The sequence below is a fragment of the Lepeophtheirus salmonis genome, chromosome 12 (assembly GCF_016086655.4).
Source record: "Lepeophtheirus salmonis chromosome 12, UVic_Lsal_1.4, whole genome shotgun sequence".
In the NCBI taxonomy this organism is placed as follows: domain Eukaryota; kingdom Metazoa; phylum Arthropoda; class Copepoda; order Siphonostomatoida; family Caligidae; genus Lepeophtheirus; species Lepeophtheirus salmonis.
This window is the reverse complement of record NC_052142.2, coordinates 4,403,329-4,428,163: the sequence shown is the minus strand read 5'-3', so window position 1 is coordinate 4,428,163 and position 24,835 is coordinate 4,403,329. Positions and strand designations below refer to the sequence as shown.

The 24,835-nt window shown below is 30.1% G+C and overlaps 1 protein-coding gene and 3 long non-coding RNA genes across 6 annotated transcripts; 2 read left to right on the top strand and 2 right to left on the bottom strand.

The window, feature by feature from the left end:
* Positions 1 to 1,656: 1,656 nt before the first annotated feature.
* LOC121126882 (uncharacterized) lies at positions 1,657 to 3,131 on the bottom strand. Its single transcript, XM_040722235.2, has 2 exons — positions 2,918 to 3,131; positions 1,657 to 2,768 (listed from the first exon to the last, which is right to left on the bottom strand). Exons 1-2 carry the CDS (start codon positions 3,108 to 3,110, stop codon positions 2,284 to 2,286), a joined length of 678 nt encoding a protein of 225 aa, XP_040578169.1. The 5' UTR covers positions 3,111 to 3,131; the 3' UTR covers positions 1,657 to 2,283.
* A 3,109-nt stretch (positions 3,132 to 6,240) lies between these two features.
* On the bottom strand, positions 6,241 to 8,722 carry LOC121126806 (uncharacterized). Its single transcript, XR_011782397.1, has 5 exons — positions 8,610 to 8,722; positions 8,118 to 8,475; positions 7,937 to 8,055; positions 6,809 to 7,669; positions 6,241 to 6,740 (listed from the first exon to the last, which is right to left on the bottom strand). It is a non-coding gene; the product is annotated as an uncharacterized lncRNA (long non-coding RNA).
* Positions 8,723 to 16,142: 7,420 nt separating this feature from the next.
* On the top strand, positions 16,143 to 17,437 carry LOC139906677 (uncharacterized). The gene is made up of 3 exons (XR_011782406.1): positions 16,143 to 16,926; positions 16,980 to 17,119; positions 17,182 to 17,437. It is a non-coding gene; the product is annotated as an uncharacterized lncRNA (long non-coding RNA).
* Positions 17,438 to 19,220: 1,783 nt separating this feature from the next.
* Positions 19,221 to 23,018, top strand: LOC139906676 (uncharacterized). 3 transcript variants are annotated; one of them, XR_011782403.1, is made up of 4 exons: positions 19,221 to 19,437; positions 19,503 to 20,890; positions 20,959 to 21,829; positions 21,885 to 22,342. It is a non-coding gene; the product is annotated as an uncharacterized lncRNA (long non-coding RNA). The 3 variants fall into 3 exon arrangements; XR_011782404.1 differs by lacking the exon at positions 19,221 to 19,437 and having other exon boundaries at positions 20,228 to 20,561; positions 20,739 to 20,890; positions 21,885 to 23,018; XR_011782405.1 differs by lacking the exon at positions 19,221 to 19,437 and having other exon boundaries at positions 20,284 to 20,561; positions 20,771 to 20,890; positions 21,885 to 23,018.
* The last annotated feature ends 1,817 nt before the right edge of the window (positions 23,019 to 24,835 follow it).

Here is a 24,835-nt window from a genome sequence, read left to right as displayed (position 1 = left end):
TACACTGCAAGGTTAATTTAACTACAAGGTTAGCCCATCATGTAATCGGGCTTGCTGGAATTTTCAATTTCATGTATAATACCGAGTGCCGGGCCAGACATACAGATTTTGACCAAACACGCAACCAATCATAATCAATGAAGTTGCTATTGCTAGAATTTTCAATTTGATGTATGGTATCGACTGTTAGGCGAGAAAGACAGATTTCGACAAAACAATATTATACAGCGTGGTGGTAGTCAAACGTCAGTCGGGCAAACTTTACAGTATAAACTTGTATTTCTGTTAACCTTGGTACACCATATGTTTTTTTTATATTGTGACTGCAAAGTTTTGCAATCTTTAAGTAAAAATAACGGGCCTTCTGTAAGGCTAATCAAAATAGTTTATTAAAAGAAATGGAAGATAATTAGCTGAAGAAGACAGATCCATCCCACAATATTTTAAGAAAAAATCTTTCAAGCATCATTTGGTGTTGATGCACCACATATTATAAAGCTACATCAAGTGAAGAATAGCCGCCTCAATGGTGACACCAAGGAATTTTATTTTCCTATTTATGATAAGTAACTAAGGATTAAAATTTGAATATGTTAATTAACTTTTATTTTATTATTTTTTTCTTTTTAGATGAAATATACCATTCAAGAAATGAAAGTAGAATTCTACAAGCTGTTTGAATTAATATTATTAGAAGAGATGGAACTTATTTTATGATTTCTTGTTTAATTCTTCCTTTTTAAACTTGGAACTACAAATATATGTGTCGTAATATTATACTATGCTTTTTCATTAGTAATTTCATAATGACAAGTGGATATAGTTAATGATTAATTTTATGATTGATTGTATGATTTCAGTATAAACTAGCTATTGAGTCTTAATCAGTTCACGAGTCTTTGATTGTGGGATCAATTCGAGAGGCAAGGCTACAAAATATAGACTTAAGTCCAAGTCGAATCAAAAGCCTAGAGTCAATTTCCCGCCACTGGTATTCAATTAATTTATAATATAAAGAAAAGACGCAGATTCACAAATTGAACAATGGATTTGAGTTTCAGTGGAGTTGGAGTTTTTAAAGTTTAATTCCCAACACTCAGATATTAAATGACTCTTGTTATTATTCCTTCTATTTGAAAAAGTGCTTCCTATTAAATTTAGGTAAACAAATTTTCATAGCTTATTTAGCGGGATATTTTCACAATAATTCACCTTAATTACCGTGTCATACGAAGGAATCATTATAATATTTCTCAGATAGAAATTGTATAGTAATAAGCAAGTAATAAGTTGTATACTCTTTCTTAAGGAATTAGAGGAGCTGGATTTATTTTTTCCCCCATTTTCTATTATTTCGTGACAAAGGATGTTAATTTGATAGGAAAGCTACATTATGCTAATTTAATCATGATGATGATTCATCAATAATACTTCTTTAGGAAACTACGCAGTTTTGCGAAAATGAGTTTATCTTCAACTTTACCTCTAAAACTTCAGGTTTTGAGGAATTTGAAGAATGGTTATGCTCTCTAAAAACATTAGAGACTAACATTTCATCATTTTGAAGAGCGTTATTCAATCCGACTTTACATTCAACATTTTATTACTTAAATAACTTTTAATCAAATGTTAACATAATGAAATAAACTAAGTATATTTTATAGTTTTAATTGGGTTTATTAATGGGATTTTGCAAGACATATAACGAACATATTTAGTAGGAGATATTATGCAAAAGTATTAAATTTGTCATGTTTATTAGAATAAGCTGATAAAGTAATCATACATGAAAAATATTTGTTTATAAGAAGATATTTATAGTCATTATAATAAAAGATAAACAAGTATTGTTTCCAAATAATATAAGGGCTTCCTTTTCCCTTTCCATATTCTACGGTAATGACTAATCCGAGACTAGTTATGGTGTTAACACCATTTATATTTCATATTTAAAATTTTTTGCTTACAAATGTTTTCATCCTTTAGCAAAGCTTATTTTTTGATGTGCAGATATTATTTTCCAATAATTTAAAATTATGTCATTTAGGATTTATCCCATGGGATAAATTTCATCATTTACCAACGTTTCAATGTGAATAAACCATATTTTATTATCTTCTAATATAGTCATAGTGTTCGCAACAATTACATATTAAAATTACCTTGTAATTTCAAAACTATATAGTTATTTTTTGTTAGGAATATTTATTTCTCAATAAATGTGATTGACTTGGTTAATTTCCTCTTGTGTATATTTAATTTCATAAAACTTCAATTAATCCCTTAATGCTCTATTGTTGATACTCCATCATACTTTGTTGTAAATCTCGGTTTCAATTCCCAGTTATGATTAGTAATATCACCATTTTCAAGTGATTGAAAAACACTAATGACACATAACCAGATGTATAAAATGACGCTGACTTCCACAAATGAAAACAATAGAAGAAATATAACCTCATAACTAAAGCCAAAAAGCCATGCTGATAAAACTGTGCCACTTAAATAGCCAATAATTATTAAAAATGTTGCAACAATCCAAGGAATTATTAACCAACGTTTTCCTTTTAGTGTTCCAATAACCAGGAGGATGCTACATATAAAATAACCAATCAGAAGAATTATACAAATTATGAAGAAGATGTACATAATTCCCCCGAGCCAAATTACGGATTCTTGATTTTGTGATGGTAGAGACGATTTCTCAATAGATAGAAAGCTTGTCACAGTTCCCCAAAATATTAAATAACTTTTAGGATTTTGGTTATCTGTAATGAAAAACAATGAAAATAAATAGGATTATTGTTGTTGATTTATTAGTGTACATATAATTCGATAATTTTCATAAAAATTATTATTTTTATTTGACTATATTAAATACTAAAATAAGACCAAATTTTTTTTTATCCTCAACTACCTTGATTATATTTTTCAATTAAATGGGTCACAATTTGAGCTAAATTTATTGAATAGCCGAGTGATAACCCAGAAGGAATGATGGAAAATAAGGCCAAAATAGCAGTCATTATCCCAATTATAATTCCACCGATCCTTAGATTTATGCAAAAGCAACATTTTTTTAAACAAGGCATTTTATTATATGAACACATAAAGCAACTACTTTATTCTAATATTACTCATATATTTCTCTTAGGTTATTTTTTCTTCCTTCACTTATGACACGTCCACACATATATTTCATAGTTTATACAGGGAACACTGAAATGAATTTGGAACGCGCTCTTTTTTGTGCTTGACGAAAGTGCAAAATAATGTTCCTATATTAAGTAGTAAATGCTTTAAATTGAAACTTTAACACCTCATATCTAACCAATTTTTAATAATATATTTTTTTTATATCGAAAGTTTAACCATTAAAAAATTATCAATTTCAATGACATAGAGTATGTATTATAACTATATATATTTTTTTTAAAACCTATTTGAAAATGAAAGGCATACATAATACACAAATTACAATTTAACACATCAGTGAAACTATTACAGTATCTTTAAGTTAACCGACCAATAGTTTCTTCAACAATCGGCATGAAGTAATATCAATCCCCTTAGCACTTTTTTTAATCGAATTATATCAAAATAATTTTATATGGTTCATTTTTTTTTTTTTTGTTCCTGAAGCGAAGAGCCAACTTAATGAAAAGGAAGAAAAGAAAAGTGTTTCAAAAAATTATTCAATGGCAAATTTACTCACCAAAGTTTGATTGAATTATGAATTAGCTCTATTTCATCTTTTGAGTCAACCCTTTCGCCCTCAGGGGGACCACTGCCCTATAAATTCAATATTGGTTATTTTTCAACCGAATTTTTGTATGTTTTTTTTTTTGCTTGAAAGCTAAGGTGTCAAATTATATTTTATATTCTATAATGATTCATCAAAAATGACTTTTGAATATTTTGTAAACTACTGAATATTTTAATTTTCCAAATTTGAAAAAAAAAAATCCAGCTCAAACCATATTTAGCTTTAAGATCATTTTGAAGTAAATGATCTGTTAATCAAATAGATATTTGTATATATATATATATATATACTGAGACATCTATGCACGTTTGAAATATTTCTAAGTTCTAGTTTATACATAAGAAGTTATTCATGTTTAAGTTCTTTGGTACACTGGTATCCCTCTCGGTGTGAAGGGATCTTTTTTCACTTTATCAACTGGTATATCATTTTTGATGAAAATCATATGATGTAAAAAAAGAGTAAATTAACATGGTAAGCCTGACCATTTAAAGAATGTTTCGGAGGAGATCAGCTACAATCAGATGTGACTAGGGAGGAGGGAAAGGAAATATACAAAAACATAGGCAAGAATTGAATTACTATGATGTCGATGCCTAAATCTACTCTGAGCCCAATCTTTTTATTTTCTTCAATCATACTTAAGATTGAAAAACCAAGAAAATAATGAATGATAGCTAGAACGTATAATAATACGTTCAAGTCACACATCTACTACACATATGGTGCTTTATGGCGAAATGACTACCACATATAATATATTCAATAATATCATCTATAATTGTTTTGTCAAGTATAATATGAATTAAAATTACTCAAATATAGAATAAATTTAAAAAAATTAATAACACTGTCCGACAGCAAAATTAGTACAAAAAAGTTATGTTAATGTTAAAAAATTTTAAAACCATTTTTAAAATGTCTGCATCATACTTTTAACTCGAATTATCATTCCTTAAAGTGAAAAAAATGTGCTTTTGTTCAGAGGTTCATAGCTTCAAGACAAATAGATTCATGCATATAAACAAAGATAATTCGAGTTCAAAGTATGATGCAGACATTTTAAAAACAACTTTAGAATTTTTTTAATTTCAGCTTTAAAATATATTAATATAATTTATCCCTGTCTTCAACACTGAGGGCTTAAACAGCTTTGAACCTTAAAAATAGCCAAAAATAACAATAAATGTATGGCCTAATTCTGAAGGCAGCCAGGCTATTAGAGAAAAAGTCATATTTGTAATCAAGGGATCAAGCTGTAAAAAATTGAGCATATGCTGTTCTTGTACATAAAAAAATGTGTGATTTTGTTGGATAGTGTAATTAAACTTATATTTGTTAAGGATAAAAAATTCTTTAAACCGAGGGAGAGAGCAATGTCCCATAATTTTCTCAGCAACAGGATAAGGTAGTTTTTTTACTATATTGAATAATGTTAATATGATCCTAGATACCTCAAAAAATCAACATTCAACCTGAAAATGGGATGGAAAGGGTTACAACATATATAGCACGTCATATGTGCGTTTCATTATAAAATTGGGTTAAAGTTTAAAAAATATATTTCAATATTCTATGTTATTGAAAGGATAATTGTTTACTGATTAAAGATTGTATCAAAGAAAATTAAATTATTATTAAAAAGTTAAGGTATGAGGTGTTAAAGTTTCAATTGAAAACATTTACTATGTGATTTTTTTTTTTCAAAAGAAAAATACTGATCATAAAAATGATTGTAAATCTGCAAAACTATCTCACAAAAAACACGCAGGACCTTGATTTGTCTAATAAGCATACTTGTTGTGAAATATAAATGCATATAAATATGATAATATTCTATTGCACTAAAGTCAAAATAAGCACATACCCAAAAAAATATATTGTTTCATGTTAATTTGTGTGTTAGCCTATGCATGAAAGAATTTGAAGCACGCCCAATACTTCAAGCCTTTAATATCTTATTTTGAAGATTATTTTTCAGCTTTAATTAATAATTTTTTTATTTGTATTATTTCAAAAGTGTATTTCTCTTGTAAAACTATAAATAGAGAATCAAATTTTTGAATGGCGTGGCATAGAAAAAATCTAGTAATATGATTATTCTAATAGTATTCAATTAATAAGATTATCACTTATAAAATAATATATTCATTTATGTATTTTATAAGCATGCAATATTTTTTTATTGCTACATCGCCCCCCTCTCTTATTTATTTATTTTTTTGTTTATTTATTAAAGTAATGTACCTATTTAAATAGTGACTAAAAATTAGGAATTAAGCAATAAAAGAAACGTCGGCCCTAAAATATTTTAAGCCCCAAATATGAAATGGCCTTCAAGTGAAAATAATTTATAATTTTGAATCTGGAAAGTAATTACAATAATCAATTGATAAATCATTCACACAGCGTAAATATATTGATAAACGACAAGGATAAATTTAAATTTTAAAATGTGTATTAAACTATATCAGTAACTATTTTGCCTTTTTATTCTGTCATATTTATCTTTTATGCCTTTCATAGGTTTTCTGGCAATATTCAAAATCAATTTTTATCTAAATTATACAATTTTTTAATTCTAAATATATATATTTTTTAAAAGTAATGATCCATTAAATCCAACATTCCGAGCTGTATTTCAGTCCACCTTTTCAAGTTCAAGTCGTACTCTTGGTCCTCTTGGTTCTGATTCCTCTGAGTATCTAAAGTCTTAACGTAAGTTTTTACCCATGCCAACTCTTTTAGGCTGCTATTACGAATTCTTTCGGATTGTTCGAATTTTGTTACTTGCTTTTTTAGAAACGCGGGTTTGACATATCTAGTATAACACAATGTTTTGTGGTTGTGTTTTTGTGTTTGGCGTTCACTGTCGACGCAATCCTTCCATTTATCTCGGACTTGTAGCTGTTGCACCTAGTGCCAGGACCATCGTTTCCAAAAATGGTCACGAAGACGACTTCCATATATATAACTAATTTTTAAATTTACAATTTTACTACATAATTCAGGAAGTGTTCCTTGTGTTCGAGTGAGACATACATGAGATGGGGTAATAGGCTCCTCATAACTTAAATAGAAACCTAAAAGAGGGAGTGGTCATTCATTTATCGACAACTCAATGTTTTTATCTGATATCTTCATCCCGAACACCACACAACATTAAATTTACTATCCAGTCGTCGGGTTCCATTTCAAGTAGTCCATCATTTTTACTGACAATTCTTTATGACTTAAAGATCATTCGTCTATAGTCTCTAATTCCATTTGCTTTATGATGCCAAAATCTAGATCCCTCATTACCTTTAGAATCACTGCAATAATCTTCAGCGTCAAGGCCCTTAGAAACCGTGCCTTCCGACATAATGGAGGTCAACAAAAAAATGTATCTTGTATTTGTGGACAACTATTGATGGTGGCCCTTAATGAGTCAGTCACTGATATCAGGTTGACATGGTTTGAAGATTGGGGCTTCCAATGCATATTCGAACTGATGGTGGACCACCATTCCAGACAGAATTCTTGATCTTCTGCATAGATTTAGGATTAAACTGGAGCTTGCATCCCATACTGCCCCAATCCAACGTGTATGCAGAGGCTGTCGTCAAATCCATGAAGAAGATCCTCAATAAATCTAATGACTGGCTTCATTTCGTTCATCACAACTGGAATGGAGAAATACAACAGATCTGATGGACTCAGTCCAGCTTGATTAGTATTTGGCGACTCAAAAAGAACTCGGCTTCCAGCATTGCCCATTGTCTACACTCTCATAATGCCTCCAACTTTGAGGGGGTGAAAGAGAAGAAGAGAGAGAAAGACCTCTCATCCAAAAAATACTACTATTACACATCTACAAATCGAACCCTTTTGATTCCTGGAGATTATGTTAGGATCCAAAATCTAAAAATAAAGATGTGGGATATACGTGGAGTAATTATAAACACTTGAGAATATGGAAAATCCTACTATGTTGATATAGAAGGAAAGAAAAATTTACGTATTAGATGCTTTCTAAAAACATACCAACCAGAATACCGTTAAAAAAATGACAAACAAGTGGCACAAATTTATTAATATATTGTAATTTAAAAAAACATTATGTATTTTTACTTTCTCTATGCTTATTACAAGAAGCTTGCAAGAAAGGTTCTAATTGTAATACTTCACTTTTATCCCATGAAGTAATGCACTATAATTTTGTTCCTCGATTTGAAATTCAATGTGACAACTTTGGGTGAGTAATTTCTTTCATAATAGGTTGTATGTTGTCATCTATTTTTTCAGTGCTGTTCAGAGGTTAGAAAAAAAATTAAATTACTATGATCCTTTTTAGCATACATTCCAATACTCAAGAAAGTAGAGAAAATCTCTATTCTTTTTCTGGTAGATATACATTCCAATTTTTTGGCCGATTGCAGCAGTGGAATGATTTCTATATCTTTTAAGAATCAGCAAAATATAGATTTTAATGAAAAAAAAAAATATCTAATACAATAGTAAGATAAAAGAAATAAAAAATATTTAATACATTAGTAAGATAAAAGAAATAAAAAATATCACGTATTGATGTTCTCCTCTGATCATTATGGAATTGTAAGAATGAAGAGTGGTCCAAGATTAGAGAAATTAAATTGTTCATGAATCGCATTTCATCCATGGAATTAACCATTTCTATCCCTGAAAATTATTTATTTGAAGAAGCTCTTCTAAAAAAAGAAAGGAAATAATATATAGAAAGAAAATTAGCTCCTCTGATCAATTGTGATAACAAGAGGACAAAGTTTCTTAAGGAACAAATGGAGCACTCTTCAAGCCTTCTACCAACATCAATTTCGTCTACCTTAAATCGGTTTCTAACCCAGACTCTCCTTCACCCCAAGGTTAATAGAAATACAAGGTTATACCATAACGTGTTTATGACTGATGTTTCACTTCTACCACGTTTGTAATAGTGACGTCATGTTGTATAAGTAGTTACGTGCTTTGTTTATATTGTCCATCCTATAAAAAAAGAGACACAATCTACAGTTTTTATTCTACAATTTGACAAGGTCGTCATTTTATTAAAACACATTCAAAGCCATTGAGGATCTTCCACGTTGTAGGGAAGCATATGAAGCTAAGTCTCAGTTTCTACAGAGGATCACTTTGCCATAGTGGACTACAGAAAGGGACGAAGAATATTGTTGGATTTCACACAAATCCATTAGGAAAATTAAATTGAAAGTTTATTAGTTATTCTGTATTAACTGTTCAGCCTTGTCATCATCAATTCTATCATTCAATCCAGGAACAATTTATTAAATCTATATATATATTGTAATTACTTATAAGTTATTTGTATTGACTGTCATTTGTTAAGATGGCTATAAATTATCATCAGCATTTTTCATCAAATAGAAGATACTAGATGAAGACTCCTTGGATAATGTGTGGAGATCAATCTAACAAAATATTGTGTTACTTCGTCACTCCCAGCACTAAAAAGTTGGTCATTCTGATAAAGTGTTTACATATACTAGGGACCATGAATTTAAAAAAATAATAATATGCATTGTTATGTAATTATTTAATTAAACATAAATCATTTAAAACGAATACTTTATTGAAATAGAACTGATTAATCCACAGTCAAACAGTTCCCATATTGACTCTTTGTGGATTTGACATAAGAAGAAAACTTCACTCCCAATAGCATTACAGTTGTGTTAAAGAAGAAGTCTTTTACTTCGAAAAAAATGTTGCCCATCCAATTTCCGAGGAATTGACAAGGTTTTTAGAATTATCTAGAACACGGGCACACACATTTCGAAAGTTGATTGTTTGAAATTAAATAATGATCGTAAAAAAATATATATATATATAATTTCTGTCTCTATTTTTTAACTAATGAAATTTTTCGCAGTTTTTCGCACATTTCTTGCTATTTTTTTCTTTTTATGCTACTTTTGTTTACAATATTATTAGACTTTAGTCTAATGAATGTACGAGTGGCAATACATTTTTTATAACTTCATATTCTTCCTTAGGATACTTTTCCACAATTATGTTGATGATTCGATCCATCACATATGGTTCGGTATCAAAAAAGTTCCCATGAAACTGAATGAAATGCTTCTCTATTTTTTATAATACAACCTATTCGCCATTCCTAAAAAGTATAATGTATTAGCGCAATGAAACTGTCAGTTGTGCAGTTGCCATTTTTGATTTTCCTAACTAAAAAATAAACATTTAAATGGGACCATCTGGATATCATCATTTATGTACTAAATATATTAACCCTCTATGATTAAAAATTAAGAAAAAATGATAATTATAAGTCAAGCGCGTTTAATTCAGAAATACTTAGCAATTTACAACAAAATATTAAAACATCAATATTTCCTTTCAGTGCAGAAAAAATCATAGGGCACCAATTAACTTAGTACTTATAATTTTATGAAATGTTTGCAAATAAATTCTTGATAGATGTTATTGTTGCCTTTAATTAGGAGCTAGATCGTAATTATTCACATTAGAAATGATTATGTCTTTTGAGTTTTTTTTAGCAACGTATAAATATTAAAGAGGATTGTTAATGTCAGCCTACGTGTTTCCAGAAAATGTTTGAACTCTCGGTGTATATAGAGCTTGCTGGATGGTTGTAACGAAGAGCGGCGAAAAGCTTCCTTTAAGTCCCGGCGAAGAATCATAATTAAATTCCCCTCGATTGGAGTAATCAGTAATATATTTATTTTTCTATGACGTAACGGTAGTAATAGCTTTATAACGATATGGTTCGAACTTGTGAGTAAATCACAATTATTCGAACATTAAACCGATGAAACCATTCCAATTTCATCCGTATCTTCTCCTTTATTTAATAAGTTTTTTTATTTTTTTCCTTGAAGGAGAAGAAATCATGAGAAAATAATTGAATTTACAAGAAAAAATTATAAGATTATACTTGAATTTTTTGCTCCACAAAAAAACGAGCTTTTGCAGTAAAAAAAGGACTGAAGGATAATAATAATAAAAAGTAAGAATAAATGCGTACTAAATTGTAAGTATGCACTTCAGTGAACGCACCTTAACCCATTAAGATCTAAAGTATCGTCATTCGCTTTTTGAAATTATTAAATAAATAAACTCGAAAGTCATCTTCTGTACGTCTCATCTATTTTCTTTCTCTCTTCAACTCGTTATTTTTACTTCATTTTGTCCTTAATGTTTATAGTTATGTGTAATTTATAGGAGTGAAAAAAAAATCTTCCGTCAAGCATAAAAATCTAATTAGATAAATGTTCCAATATTGGGGACATCAACGAAATTATGTATGCATAAACATCCTCTCAGATTCTTCAATAAATACGTATTATATGCTTAGAATTCAGGAATCACTATCCACCTCATCCTCCAAAGAGCATTTTGTACCATAGATCCTAATTCATATTTGATATTCCTCTAAATAATAATGCAATTATATTACTCAAACACTAGAGGATAAATTGAAGTGAAGGGATTCAGAGGATTGATTTGAAGGAATTGGGAATAGAGGGACAAAAACCACCAAGACTTTCGTTTTATTATTTGTATTTCAAGTTGCGAGTCGAAGTGAACAATAGTCAAAAGAACTTCTCACTCTTTAACATCGTCCTCAATTGATATTTAGAGGATGAGTTCACTTTATAAAGTTTTCCAAATTTGGTGTTTGATTGAAGATTATCGGGTCAAAAGCTCTCTTCATTATTAAATCCAAGCATCAACTTGCAAAGATAGTATAATTACTTTATCAAAACTTATTATTAGTTAAAGTAACAACAAAAAAATTCGGATTTTTTCCTTGTCTTGATTAACGTTTATTGAAGATAATTAGTTGAAGAATACAAGTCCATCAAACACTTTTTTGAGAAAAAAATATTCTCGAGCCATTTGTAGTTGACTCAACACGTTTATGTATTAAGAAATGCGTATATATTAGTAAATATATTTGTTTACTTAATTCCAGTAATAAATGAATATAAGAGTATGTCTTTAGAAGTATTGTTATATTTGATATAATGTGAATTATAAAGGATGTAATGGAGCCGGGGTTTCCCTGAGTTAGAGCTTTTGTATCGTCATTTGTATATATCATATTTTTATTAATATCTACAATAGAGGGCATATCACATGATTCAAATGATGAATAGGATCAGGAATGATCAATACCATTTCCAATTCAGAATAAATATAGTCAAATTCACAATGGGAATAGTTCAGTTCAAAATGGAAATTGTTTAATTTAAACTGGAAACAGTCCAGATCAAAATGGAATAGTCCAATTCAAATTGAGACCTGTTCAATCATAAAATGAGAATATTGAAACTTATTAAGGGTAGTAAAAAATATTTTACATAAAATTGAAAGCAATGAGATATTGTTATACATATATATCATAGGTAAAAGTAAAAGACTTAACCATATATTTAGGGCTTGAAACGTACAGCCGTACAGCTTTGAAAAATAAAAATAAACCAATTATTTAGACAGGTAGCTTCTGGGGGAGGGGAGTTAAAAATTTTAAACCTTAAAAAATAAATTAAATGATTTTTTTTAGAAAATATATATTTTATTGAATAACCCTAGCATAAGGGCAAAAATTTGTTCACTATATAGTTTAATTAAATACATAGTAAAAAAAAATTGTATGTGCATTCTTTTAAAAAGTCATAATCGCAAAATTTAAAGCAACGCTGACTTTAGTTTGTATAAATCTTGCACAGGTTTAAAATAGTAATAAGTTTTTGTATCAATTTCTCATAGCCTTTTTTGTCGAATCAAAAAATTTCTATTTTGAAATTGATTGCTCTTATTTTGAATTGAACTATTCCCATTTTGAATTGGATTATTCCATTTTAAATTGGACTATTCCATTTTGAATTGGACTATTCTGATTTTGAATTAGAAATGGAACAGCAAATAATAAGTAAATAGAGCTGAACTCATACCTTATAAATACTCTGTCCCATACCCATATGAGCTTTATTTTTAATTGTAAATCGTCAGGTTACCTTGAAAGTACAGTGTCAAGTGTAAGCAATAGAAATTCCTTGCATATTATTAACTAAGCCTTTAAGTAACAACTAAAGAAAGGTAAGTTCCTCAGCACCTAATACACAAAGTGTTGTTAGTTTTATTTCCTAAGACAGAATAATATTAATGTATGTTATAATTGTCCACATTGATTCCATATTCCTTATTAAAAGTATAAGTAATGTTTGCAATATCCATTATCACGATTGCAATTCTCTTCAATTGAAAAGGAAACTACAGTATTGCCTTTTTAGTAGTTCGTGCAACAACATTATTGTCTATATTTTGGCTATCAATGCCTGTATTTTGAATATCTCTGGGCCACTGGACGCCGTTGCTACTAGCAATCATCCCAATGCTTCTGTACTATCTCCTTCACCGCTAAGTAATTGTCGTACGAGCGTACGTAAGAAGAAGAGTTGCTCTGAGTTTTCAATAATCCAAGCACAGAGGGTTCAGTATTCATTTTTCACTAATGACTGGTTGGTGTAGAGTGAGGATGTAGCCAATTTTGTCCATAATAATTTTAAATGGGTTCCTTAATATTCTGATGTTATTATTGAAAATTATTATTGTCCTTTAAAGTGCTATATTTGACAGTCCAATAACTCGACTATCACCTTAAACAACAATGTATTGATTTTGATTTGAAAAGGTCTGAGTTAATATACTTATTTTTCTTATTTGTTAATGTTAATCGTTCGGCATTTACTGTTTGTCTGTTCACTGTTCATAGTTGTTCGACACTTTCTCCGTTACATTCATCTATTAGTATGTCTATTAGGTGAATTAACTAGTATTTTGAATAATTTGAAGGACGAAAAAAATCCGTTACTAAATAAAAGTTTGACATAATTTTATTTAATCTAAAATAATGGATAATAATAATTCTAACATATGTAAAAGTTAAACATGTAATATTTAGAGATTGGATTTTTGTAAGAGTTCAAGGAGAAGGCGGGAGCGACCCATATTGTATTACTGAATTAAGAGCTTTGTTACTATCAACTGCCCGATATATGATATTTTTTTTTTTTTGGGGGGAGAGAAAATTAATTACTGCTATAAAGAGGAGAACCTTTTACAATTGAAATATCACTAGTGCAGTGTAAAATATTATAATTTGTTTAATTTCAACATATCTATTTGATTATACATGTTAAAAAAAATTTACACCAAAGATAGGCTAAAATGCTTACTTCAGAAGTAGAATGTCAATCCCTCCAAGAGGTGCTCTTCACTGTTACTCAGGACTCCCAAGTCGAGTCTGAGGACGTTGTTTTCGAGTGTTATTTCGAAGCATTGAAGAAGTTGGGTGGTCTTGTCAAAGTCTTCAATTTTTACAACCCGCTTGAAACATTCCCATCGTGCTATGAAACTTCTCCATCCTCTTCAGTTATCTCAAAATCGATCCTGGGTCTCTCACAGGGGAGGAGACCGGTGAGCAGTTCTTCCACTGGAAGCCTTGCTCGATTTTAATTGGTGAAGCTTGTGGATGAGACAAACTATGTGTTTTGAAGAAAACTAATGCCACTTTTTAGGAGTCTTGATCGATGACTGATTGACATCCTAAGATATTATGTTACAATCAATCCTGGTACTCATTTTGACACCTGGTAATATTATTATGGATTACCCTGTTATATTGAAGACGATAATTTTAATTACAAGACGAATATAAACAAATATAAATAACACCACACGTTATCTCGTAATCTTAAGTGATACTAGCGTCCTTAAGTAATCCATACTGATATTAGTCAAAGCGATAGTGCGTCACAACTTTCTTTTCTCTAGATAAACAACTTTCATTATACTGCCATGTTGGAGTACAATCTGTTGACTTGTTTGCTCTCAACAGCTGGTTAAGTCATTCCAACTCACTAGTAGAAAAATAAAATATATTTAAATCCCTTTAGCGCGGGAACATTAAATTAACAATTTACGCTACTTTTTTGACTGATGTATATTAGGGTGTCCGGTTAATGTATTTTATTGTAGCTATACAAACACAAGTGGCATCAAAATTTGTGTAATTTTACACAGACTATGAAAATAGTAAAAAAAATTGCACATCGTTTTGAGGACTCTACCACTCTTTCAAAGTTTTGTAAAAATTTACGTCTCCACAGATTTAAACCGTATATCTAAAATAATACAAAAATGAATTTTGAGAGTTCTTTTATGATAAAAACAAGAATGAGCATTTGGTAGAGCACAAAACCTCCGCCCATTGTTATTTTTGGTGTGACCTTGACCAGGACCTCTCAAAATGTAATAGGCTCTTACTGTAACCATATAAAATCTTAGTACCAAGTTTGATCAAAATTGATCCGTAACTTTTATTATTATATTATATTTATTAAATAATAATCTGCTGCTAGTGGCGTATCTACATTTTTGTCTGATTTTAGCTTAGTTTCCGTAGAACATTCATCACTGGTATTTGATAAAAACAAGATTCAAAGAGTTGTATCTAAAGGTCATGTAGAAGCTTCAAAAGCTTTTTGAAGGAGTTGCCATTAGAAGTAATTACTTTGATGGACGAAAAGACAAAACTCAAATAAATTGGAAAATAGGGGACCGTTACTATCGTACAGAAGTTATAAAAGATAACACCTTAGTTTCATCAGAACATGGATCATTTTATTAAGAACACACAATGACAACCTCCCATTAAAAATTCCTACATTTTCCTATGCATACATTACGTCATAAATGTGTTTGTTTATTGATGGATTATAACCTCTAATTTACTTTTATTTTTTTCCTATGTTTTGGATAATTTATTTTAATAATAAAATACCTCTCAATATTCATTATTGTATTATTTTAGGTAATTAGTTTAATTATAGAAAAATGTAAATTTTTACAAAAACTTGAACAAACGCAAAATTGTAGTATGATTGATTTAAATAATAAAATAAAATACAATAATAAAAGTTACGAATCTAATTTGATCAAACTCTGTACTAATATTAAATATGGCCACAGTAAAAGGCAATTATATTTGAAAACTTTGAAGAGTAGTAGAGCTCTCCGACCGATGCATTATTATTATTTTTTTTTTTTTTTCATAATTTGTGTGAAATTACGCACATTTTATGTCCCTTGTGTTTGCATAGATCAAAAAAATACATTAACTGGACACCCTAACTTTTATTCAATTGAAATAAAGATGTTTCAATCTTAATATAGGTGACCCCAACCTATATTAAGCCACTTATTAAATATCTTTTAGTATTTCTGGCGGTAAAGTTTAAACTGCTTTGAGGCTCCGTACTTTGTACTTTACAAACTGAGGGCCGGGTTGGATTTTTAATGCTTAGGGAAGCTGCAACGATAGTATTTAGCCTACATTGGGACCCAACCGTTCACCTGCACAACCTGTGGTTCTGTGCGTGTTATATCATATTTAAGGGTGATAATTTTGGTAAGAATACAAAAGCGTGCGAGGAGAAAAGAAGAATTACTTATGGCATCATTGATTAAATAATATACATCTTCTTCTATCAATCATGAATGTTATCATTCTCGCCTTTATTATTCAATATTAATATAATATGAGATGGTGATAGTCGATAGAGAACTGAATAAAATCCCCAAAATGACGTCGCCTTCTGTCTGGATTTATGAAAATGGGGGCCCAGGAATTTGGAAAATACTTACCGGATGAGAAACAGATGGTTTGTCGGATTTGTCGATATAAATGTGCCTTTAGTCCACTGTCTAGAATTACACGCCACTCATTATACTCATCTCATATCAAGAGAATGGATATTCATCTAAAAAATAAAGTTAATAATCAATACATCAAGTCAGACATTAACTCTGATCTCACAAAGATGCTTATTGCATGTAATATAACCTTATCCTTTGCTAATCATCTACGTTCAAAAAATTTATGGAGAAATACAAGGGTAAACATATCCCTTCCCGAGGAACCATCCTTAAATTAATGGAGGATGTTGGTACTGATGTCATATGTAGAAATACATATAAAAATGTTTTGAGTCATCCACACCAAATGATGATCATGTTATCAGTAAAAAGTATTTACGAATATCAAAATGGAACTCTGAATTTTGTACTATCTCACAGTAAGTATTCAATTTTTTTTTAAATCTAACCATAAAATATGATTTTATTTTAGCTAAACATATCAAGGATTATGATACACAACTCAGTAAAGGGCAAAAACAACTGCTTAAATGGTCACAACAACGGGAGTAGTAGCTTTGGATGGTTCGCAACTAGTTTGTCTGAGACTACTTACTTCGCTTTAAGACTTGGGTATGATAATTAGGTTTTCCAATATTACATAGTCAATAAATATTACTTTTTTATCACTAAAGGCTTAGCTATGGTTGATGGGCTCCAAGAAATGGTGTTCAGAAAACTCATAAAAGGCAAAAACAACTGTTTAAATGGTCACAACAACGAGGGTAGTTACATTGGGTGTTGCATTATAATTAACAATTGTGTATATCCATCATGATAATAGTATGTTGTTATATAAGCATACCTAAATAACGGGGGAAAATCTTTTTTGATACTCTTAATAGGGAGTAATATCGCCGGACATTACTACATAATTAGCTTTTGCTCCAAATCTTTCAGATGGATTTATTTGTAAAAATTTTTTTATAAGTATATTTATTGTCTAATTTTATGATTTTTACATTTACTTTATTATTAATAATTAGTTAGATCTCATCGGTAGAGATATATCTATCCTGAGCACAATTGTATATAGCAACTTCCACATGAAGAAGAGGGGTGATTATCTTTTTGATTAAACTCCACGTCTCGCTTGTGTATTGCAACCTAAAGTTATGACATATTTAACTGAATTCCGATGTTAAAACAAGAAAAAATTATCTGGATCAATCTATTATTTCAATATTCTGTATTTATAATTTATTATTATTAATAGTTATATGATTTTAATTGTTTAATTTTGTATATTTAACTTAAATGTTTAATGGTTTATTTTTTAGTATGTAGATTATATTTAATTAAAGCCTTCTTTTTTAAACTTTGAGCTTCAAATATATTTCAAATACTCTACTTTGTCCTTTCATTAGCTATTATTCTGAGAATAAGGTTAATAATGAATTAAAATTTCATGGAGTGTGACGTTTTCAAATCTACTGTAACGGATAAAAAACGTCGAAGTCAATTATACGTAGTATATCTTCATTAAACATTTTGCTAATAAATACATTCGTTATACCCTCAAAAATCATAATAAAGCAGGCAGATGATAATCACATCAGTATTTTAAACAATGATACCATATGACTTTTTCCCCCCCTCCTCCTTGCACGCGTTTTTCTCTACAATATTATCAACTATAATCATATTATAAAAGGGTCATAAATACTTATAAAAGTGTTGGTGGAGGAGTTTAAACAGAGAGTTAGTCCACTCAAGAAATCCTGAGCGCACTCCCACTCGTTTTGTAAAGCAATGTGCGCGCTCCCGCTTAATGAAAAATTAGCGGCGCTCCTTTTTTCACTCGTATTTAAACTTGACAACTCTTAATGTATGTATGTTACAAAAAAAAATCAAGATTCATTTTTTTCCCTTTTTAAAACCTGTTTTATCTCATAGATAATGGTAAAAAAAGACATTTTGATACCAAAATCATGTCTCTAGCTTCAAAATTAAGGAAGTTATGACCAATTTAACATTGGAATTTCACGCCATTTTTTCGTAGTGTTAAATCTGTTAATGTTATAACCTACACCAAAATCTGTGATATAATAAAATATGATATTTCAATAAAACAACACAATTTTCTTAAACATCAAGAGAATTGAATGACATTTTCATGAATTACAGAATATATCACTGTGCAAAAGATGATATTTTTAAATACCTGCAACTAAATTGTATATTATGAAATTCGAGTATATGAATACAATTAATGATAGTTATTGAAAAAAAAGGAAAAATTAACACAAAGTACTTTCATATTGAGCTGTTATAAAGATTGAAGGTGCTAGATGCCTAATTAGACTTAGATCGCGTTAAAATTGATGTACGTTGCATAACCAATTTTTCGGAAACTTTACTAAAGTCTAGAAAAATAAATCTTTTAAAAATCCATTTTGATTTTTATTCAACTCATTACACTCTATTTGTAATTTTGGAAGCTATCCTGAAATGAATTATTTTATATCGAATAATGCAATTAAACAAAGCAACGGATTAAAAAAAAACTGGTTGAAAGATTAAGAATTTATCTACATGAATGATAAATTACAACAAATTGATTTCCCCAATTTAAGTAATAAATATCCAGCAATTATATAAATGTGCAAATAATATAGCAATTTTTTCACTCTTCTAAAATGGCGAGCGCGCTCCTGCTCTCGTACGTTATTCAAAACAATTAGCGCACTCCCGCTCTCCCTCAATAATTTAGAACGCGCTCTGAAGAGCGGCACTTACTAATGCTTTGAGTTTAAACTGCTCCAGGACCCAACACTTCACCTGTTCAACCTATGAACTGGTATTAAATGGGCTATTTCATGGTAATTTTCTTCGTCATTCAATAATTTTATCGTCCGAGTATAATATGAATTGTAACAAAATTCCACACGGTAATGATATATTGCAATAAAATTAATCACAATTATCTTATTTATTTTTTAATATTCCCTGAAAGGACTGTGGCAAAATGTTCAACACAGATATGCTTGCGTTTGCGAGTTGCCTAGCACTCCAAATTTAGAAAGACTATCAGACTAAACATAGCTGGATTTACAGAAAAATTTATAATGCCTTTAATTTTATTTCGCCTCTCCATAAAAATCCAAAGTGCCTTATAAGGCTGTAAAAGCATGATTGCAGAGAAGTTGGTAGTAGTGGACATACTACACTACTACCACTCATTGTCAGATAAAAACACGAGTATAAGAAATTTAAAAGCTATTTTGGATCTTCAGAATAACTATCCTCAGATACACAGTCCCTTATTGTTTTCTCATGGCAGCCCAGATCCCTCACCATGGCCTTCATGGACTTGGTAGGGTCATCCTCACCCATCTTCTTCACCTTGTCGACAAAGTCGGTGTCCCTGACCTTCCTGTCGGCGCCCTTCTCCTTGGTTGCCCTCTTTAAGGTGGCATCAACATCCCAGGTGTCCTCTGGCTTCTTACAGATACGCTGAACAGTCCGTAAATTCACTCCTAAGGTTGAAGCAATCGTTGAATTGTAGATTTCACCTCCATTATTAACCAATGCCATGACTACGGCGGACCTCGAAAGCTCCTCGTTCCACTTATAGCTCTTTATCTCCTCATATGATGACGGCATCATGCTAACTGAACTACGTATCGTCAGCTGATGAGAATAGCTTTCCTATTTGGTAACCGGTTTTTTATTTGATAATGTCGTCTTCAAGTTATCAAGGTTTAAAGTAGGCAACAATTTGATCCCCGCTCCCAGTATATTTTAACTGAGTAAAAGGATAATTCCTTTTTACGAAAATGAAAAAAGAAAAAACAAGAAAATGAATAATCAATATCATCGTAACAAGTCGAACTCCTATAATACTCCCGCTAGATGACATAGTGAGTTAAAAGATCGCCTAGTTAGTAATACAAAATAAACTGCATCATAAAACATTGATAAATAAACAAATAGATCATTCTCCAATTGTAGATCTTGTGCATTTTATAGTTGGAACTCCAAATGCAGATCAAAGTATACCCATCGAGACATTGTAAGTTTTTGTTACAAAGTCAAATTTGTAGTAACTATCCTTCCTCTCAATCACCTTAAATGGGCCCAAGAAAGAAGGAGAAAGAGACTCCTTTATGGGTTTATTTGTAACAAAAACGAATTCGTTTATTTTTTTTAAATTTATTGTTAATGGCTCCTTTATTAAAATGTATCAAAGGAACATGTCTTATTTTCTCCATTGTTTTAAAGAAACTTTCGACATCGAAGTTGCCAGAAGTAAAGATGGACGATTTACAGAAATTAAAGGCCATGGATCCCAAGCTAACTGTGATTAATTGAATAGATGTATATTTAGAACAGGGTCTATTGGTACTGAGTTCCTCAATGCCCATTAAACTACAGGTTGTGTATTGATCCAGTCTTTTTTTTTCTTCCAGCATTCGTGCTACAAGCCCGGTCTTAGAAGATCTGTGGAAACGTTTCATGAGTCTGTTGGACTCTGGATGATATCAGGTTGTGTTCTTGCTAGCAATCCCAAGTTTCCTGTAAACACCATCCATAATGAAGATGTGAACTGTGTTTCTCGGTCAGACATAATGGTTTCTGGAGCTCCAAACCTCGAAATCCTACCACTCAAACATTATTGACTATGGTCTTGGAGGTTATATCTGGAATAGGTATCACTTCTGCTACCTTGTGAAGCGATCCATAATATCCTTTCTTCAATAGTTCGTTGATTTCGTCTTGTACAACATTTAACTTCTCGCCATCTAACTTGCAAACCAAGGAGGACTTTTCGTCTTAATATGGTGTTCAACTCCGTGAGCTGGATAAATTTCAATGAAACTTTTATTATCAAAGACATAATTTTATTTCGATTTGATTCCTTGAGTCTTCGATAGTTCTGTTCATCTCGCAATAACTTTTTATTGATAATATCAATTCTAAATCTGAAATTATATAAAAAATCTGAACCCAAATTTTGACGAACAATTTGTACCACAATAAATTTCCATTGGAAATTTCCTAGATTTTCTAGATTGAGAGTTAAAGTTGTTGTACCAATAGCATCAATGAGGGGTCCTCCATACCCAATAATAAGGGGGAGTTTTTCTCGAAAAAGACTTTTACATTATTTAAATGGAATAACAGACACTTGCGCTCCTGCATCAACGAGAAAGTTAATCAAATTTGAATTGTCTATAATGAAAAAGAAGTTTTATGGTTTATTTACAATCTCGGTCCCGTGCAACCGAGGGCAATTTAATTTTTTGAAACAAGTACATACAAATACTAACTCCTGAGCAGGTAGTTACCTTCATTCCAAATTTAGAATAATAATAGCAAATGTTTTTCTCCTTAGGCTTAGTAAATTTGGACATGTTATGAAAAGGTTATTTGAAAACATGATGGATAGGAGGCGAAGCAGATGAGTCTTCAACATCGGAAATATGTTTATTGGTAAGTTCTTTGGCTGCAACACAGATTTGTTCAACTCTTCAATCAAATGGGGCTGTGCTACAAGTACCCTTGCTGGTCTTTAGGCACATTTCTGATGAGGACCTCCATTAGCAAATGATGACAAAAATCACTGATGTGACCTCGTCAAGGAGATGCTCAACTTTATATATAACTTCTCCAATAAATTGCAGAGAATATCAGAATTTTTTTAAATTATATTTGAAAATGAAAGACCATATTTCTGTAAAATTACCTTTTCTGCACCATCATACATGAGACCTTCCTTTTTAATAGAATAAGCCTAAAAACTTCACCAAGTAATGTTAAAGCCATTAAACAATATTTGCTCTGATCTTCATCGATCTTCTTCATAAAAAAATCCAGATGCAATCATGGCAGATAGAGGGATTATGGTGCAGGACTTATTTCCCAATCAAAATGTTAAAGTGAATACTCCAACTCCTATGAGAGGGATTAATTAACTTCCGGAGAAATAGTGATTAATGACAAAAAAATTGCTTCTTTAAAAATACATTTTCATAAATTCATTGGACTAGCCAAGACCGATAAAACTCTTTAAGGGGAACTCGACTTCCATAAAACTCCCTTGTCAGGATGATTATTTATGTGTGTTTCATTTGTTATTTATCTCATATTATATGAAATTTATTTTTATGCTGAAAGTTCATGTTGGGGAAAGTTAATTATGTAAAACTATAATAATATTTAGAACTCAATCTAACAATGTTTTTGAACAGAATATTTGTTATTTGTTAAATAATAGAGCCAATATTAAATTAGGAAATAGATAATTTAAAAAAATATTAATTAAGTAATATCTCGAAGATTTTTTTACAAATTCAGGTCTCTTCATTGTATAATTTATCATAGTGAACTTTTCTCACAGTGAAGTTAGTATTGTGAACTGTTCATAAGTAAAATTCACTGTAACTAAAATTAATTAAATTAATTAACTTACTAAAATAAAATAAGTTACTAAAATAATAATTTCAATTAGACATATTGTGATATAAAATATTTATATATTTATTCTAAGTGAAGTACGGAAATAACTATTTTTTACTAATTTTCAATAATATTCATACAAGGGATCAAATTAACATAAATCAAATAGTTTGATAATAGCACCAATTAATGAATTCTCAAATAAATAATTTTATTTAAACTCCTAACTTTAAAAAAAAATTATTATAGAGTAAATACTCAGTTGTCGTTGTCTTTATTTAGGAGCTAGAAAATAATCCTTCATCAATAAAAATTATCATTTCATCCAGATATATATAGAACGAAGAATCCAAGAGAATAAGAATTATAATTATCAGGATCTTTTTCGACAACAACGAAGCATTTATATTATAATTTTTAGTATATGTAATATATAGAAGTATTTTCTAAATATTTTTTTTATTTTTCTCAATTAATTTGTCCATTTTCAATGTGATTTCCCTCTCCCTCCTTTACCGAGCAACACCGGGTAATCCTTTGATAGTGAGTAATAAACTTATAGGGCTTTTGTCAACAAGTGACTGAACTTCGTCTGAAGTCCTTCTCTAGCTAGTATTCTTTTGGCGAAAAAATAATTTTTTTTTCAGGGAGAAGTGTATTATTTTTCTGTACTGCGGCGCTACTAGCTTGTGCCGTGTTTACAAACGAATATAAGTAAATATCGTTCATGCCCTATGCCACGATGACATAAATGCTTTATGGATTTTATATATTTTAATCATGCGATTTCTAAGGGTGGTTGATGCCGATATATTATAATATTATTATATATATTATAAATGACCCTTTGTGAAATAATATTGATAATTTTCCTTATTATCTCGACAAGATTCTTCATTTTCACATCTCTTTTCTTATTTTTACATTTTATTTCATATTTTTTGTCGTGCCCTAACATTGAGCTTTTCGCACTGTTCTCTGATTCAAATAAGACTGGATGCCTTCTTACATCTTCTCCTTTGATAATAATCTATTGCACATGATTTCCTTGATAGTTTCGGGAGCTGCAATGTCGAATAAACTATCCAGCTTCATCATAAATTCAGCTTTCTTTCTATTGGATTCGCCTGCCCCTCTTTTATACTTCGTAAGAAGTGAATATTTATCATGTAATTTTGTGAAGCGTTGAATCGAATTAGTAAGTGTCATTGTTTTTATGCGAGCCATCTGCCAAAATGGGAAAATTGCTTCAATTATTATTTTAGCAATATCTTTCACTAAAGATTTTCCTTGATGTTCAAGCAAACTTTGGAGATACAAAAAGTACTGAAAGTCTTGTTTATTAGTTGGAAGCTATGATCCACTGATAGAAGATGAAGGATATCCAATGAAGTCCTTACAAGTGTGAGATCGAGTAACGGGTTTATTCACATAATTTAAATTGTTATCCCTACAAAAACTTTCCTTGAATTTATCCATACCAAAATAATATATTTTACTTAATATTAATTCACAAATTGCTATTCAACATATCACTGACAAAGAAACTTATTCATTATTATTTTTTATTTTTTTTTGCAATGGCACCAATAAAAAGTCTTTGACGTGTGTTTATCATTTGTTAATGCGTAATTGTTTTACGTGGCACCATTTTTTTACTTTAATTTGATTTCAAGGTTCAATACCTTCTTTTTTTTCCTTTGTTTGTCATTCTTATTTGTCTAAAAAAGCTAAATAGGTTGTGTTTAAGGTATTTGGAGGATCTGGAGCACGTATAACGATATTTAAATAACCTATTTTTAGCATTTTATACGTTTTTATTGTAAAATGTTAGTTCCATAAAATCCTGTTTAACTGACAATTTTTTTTATAAAATAATGTATTACT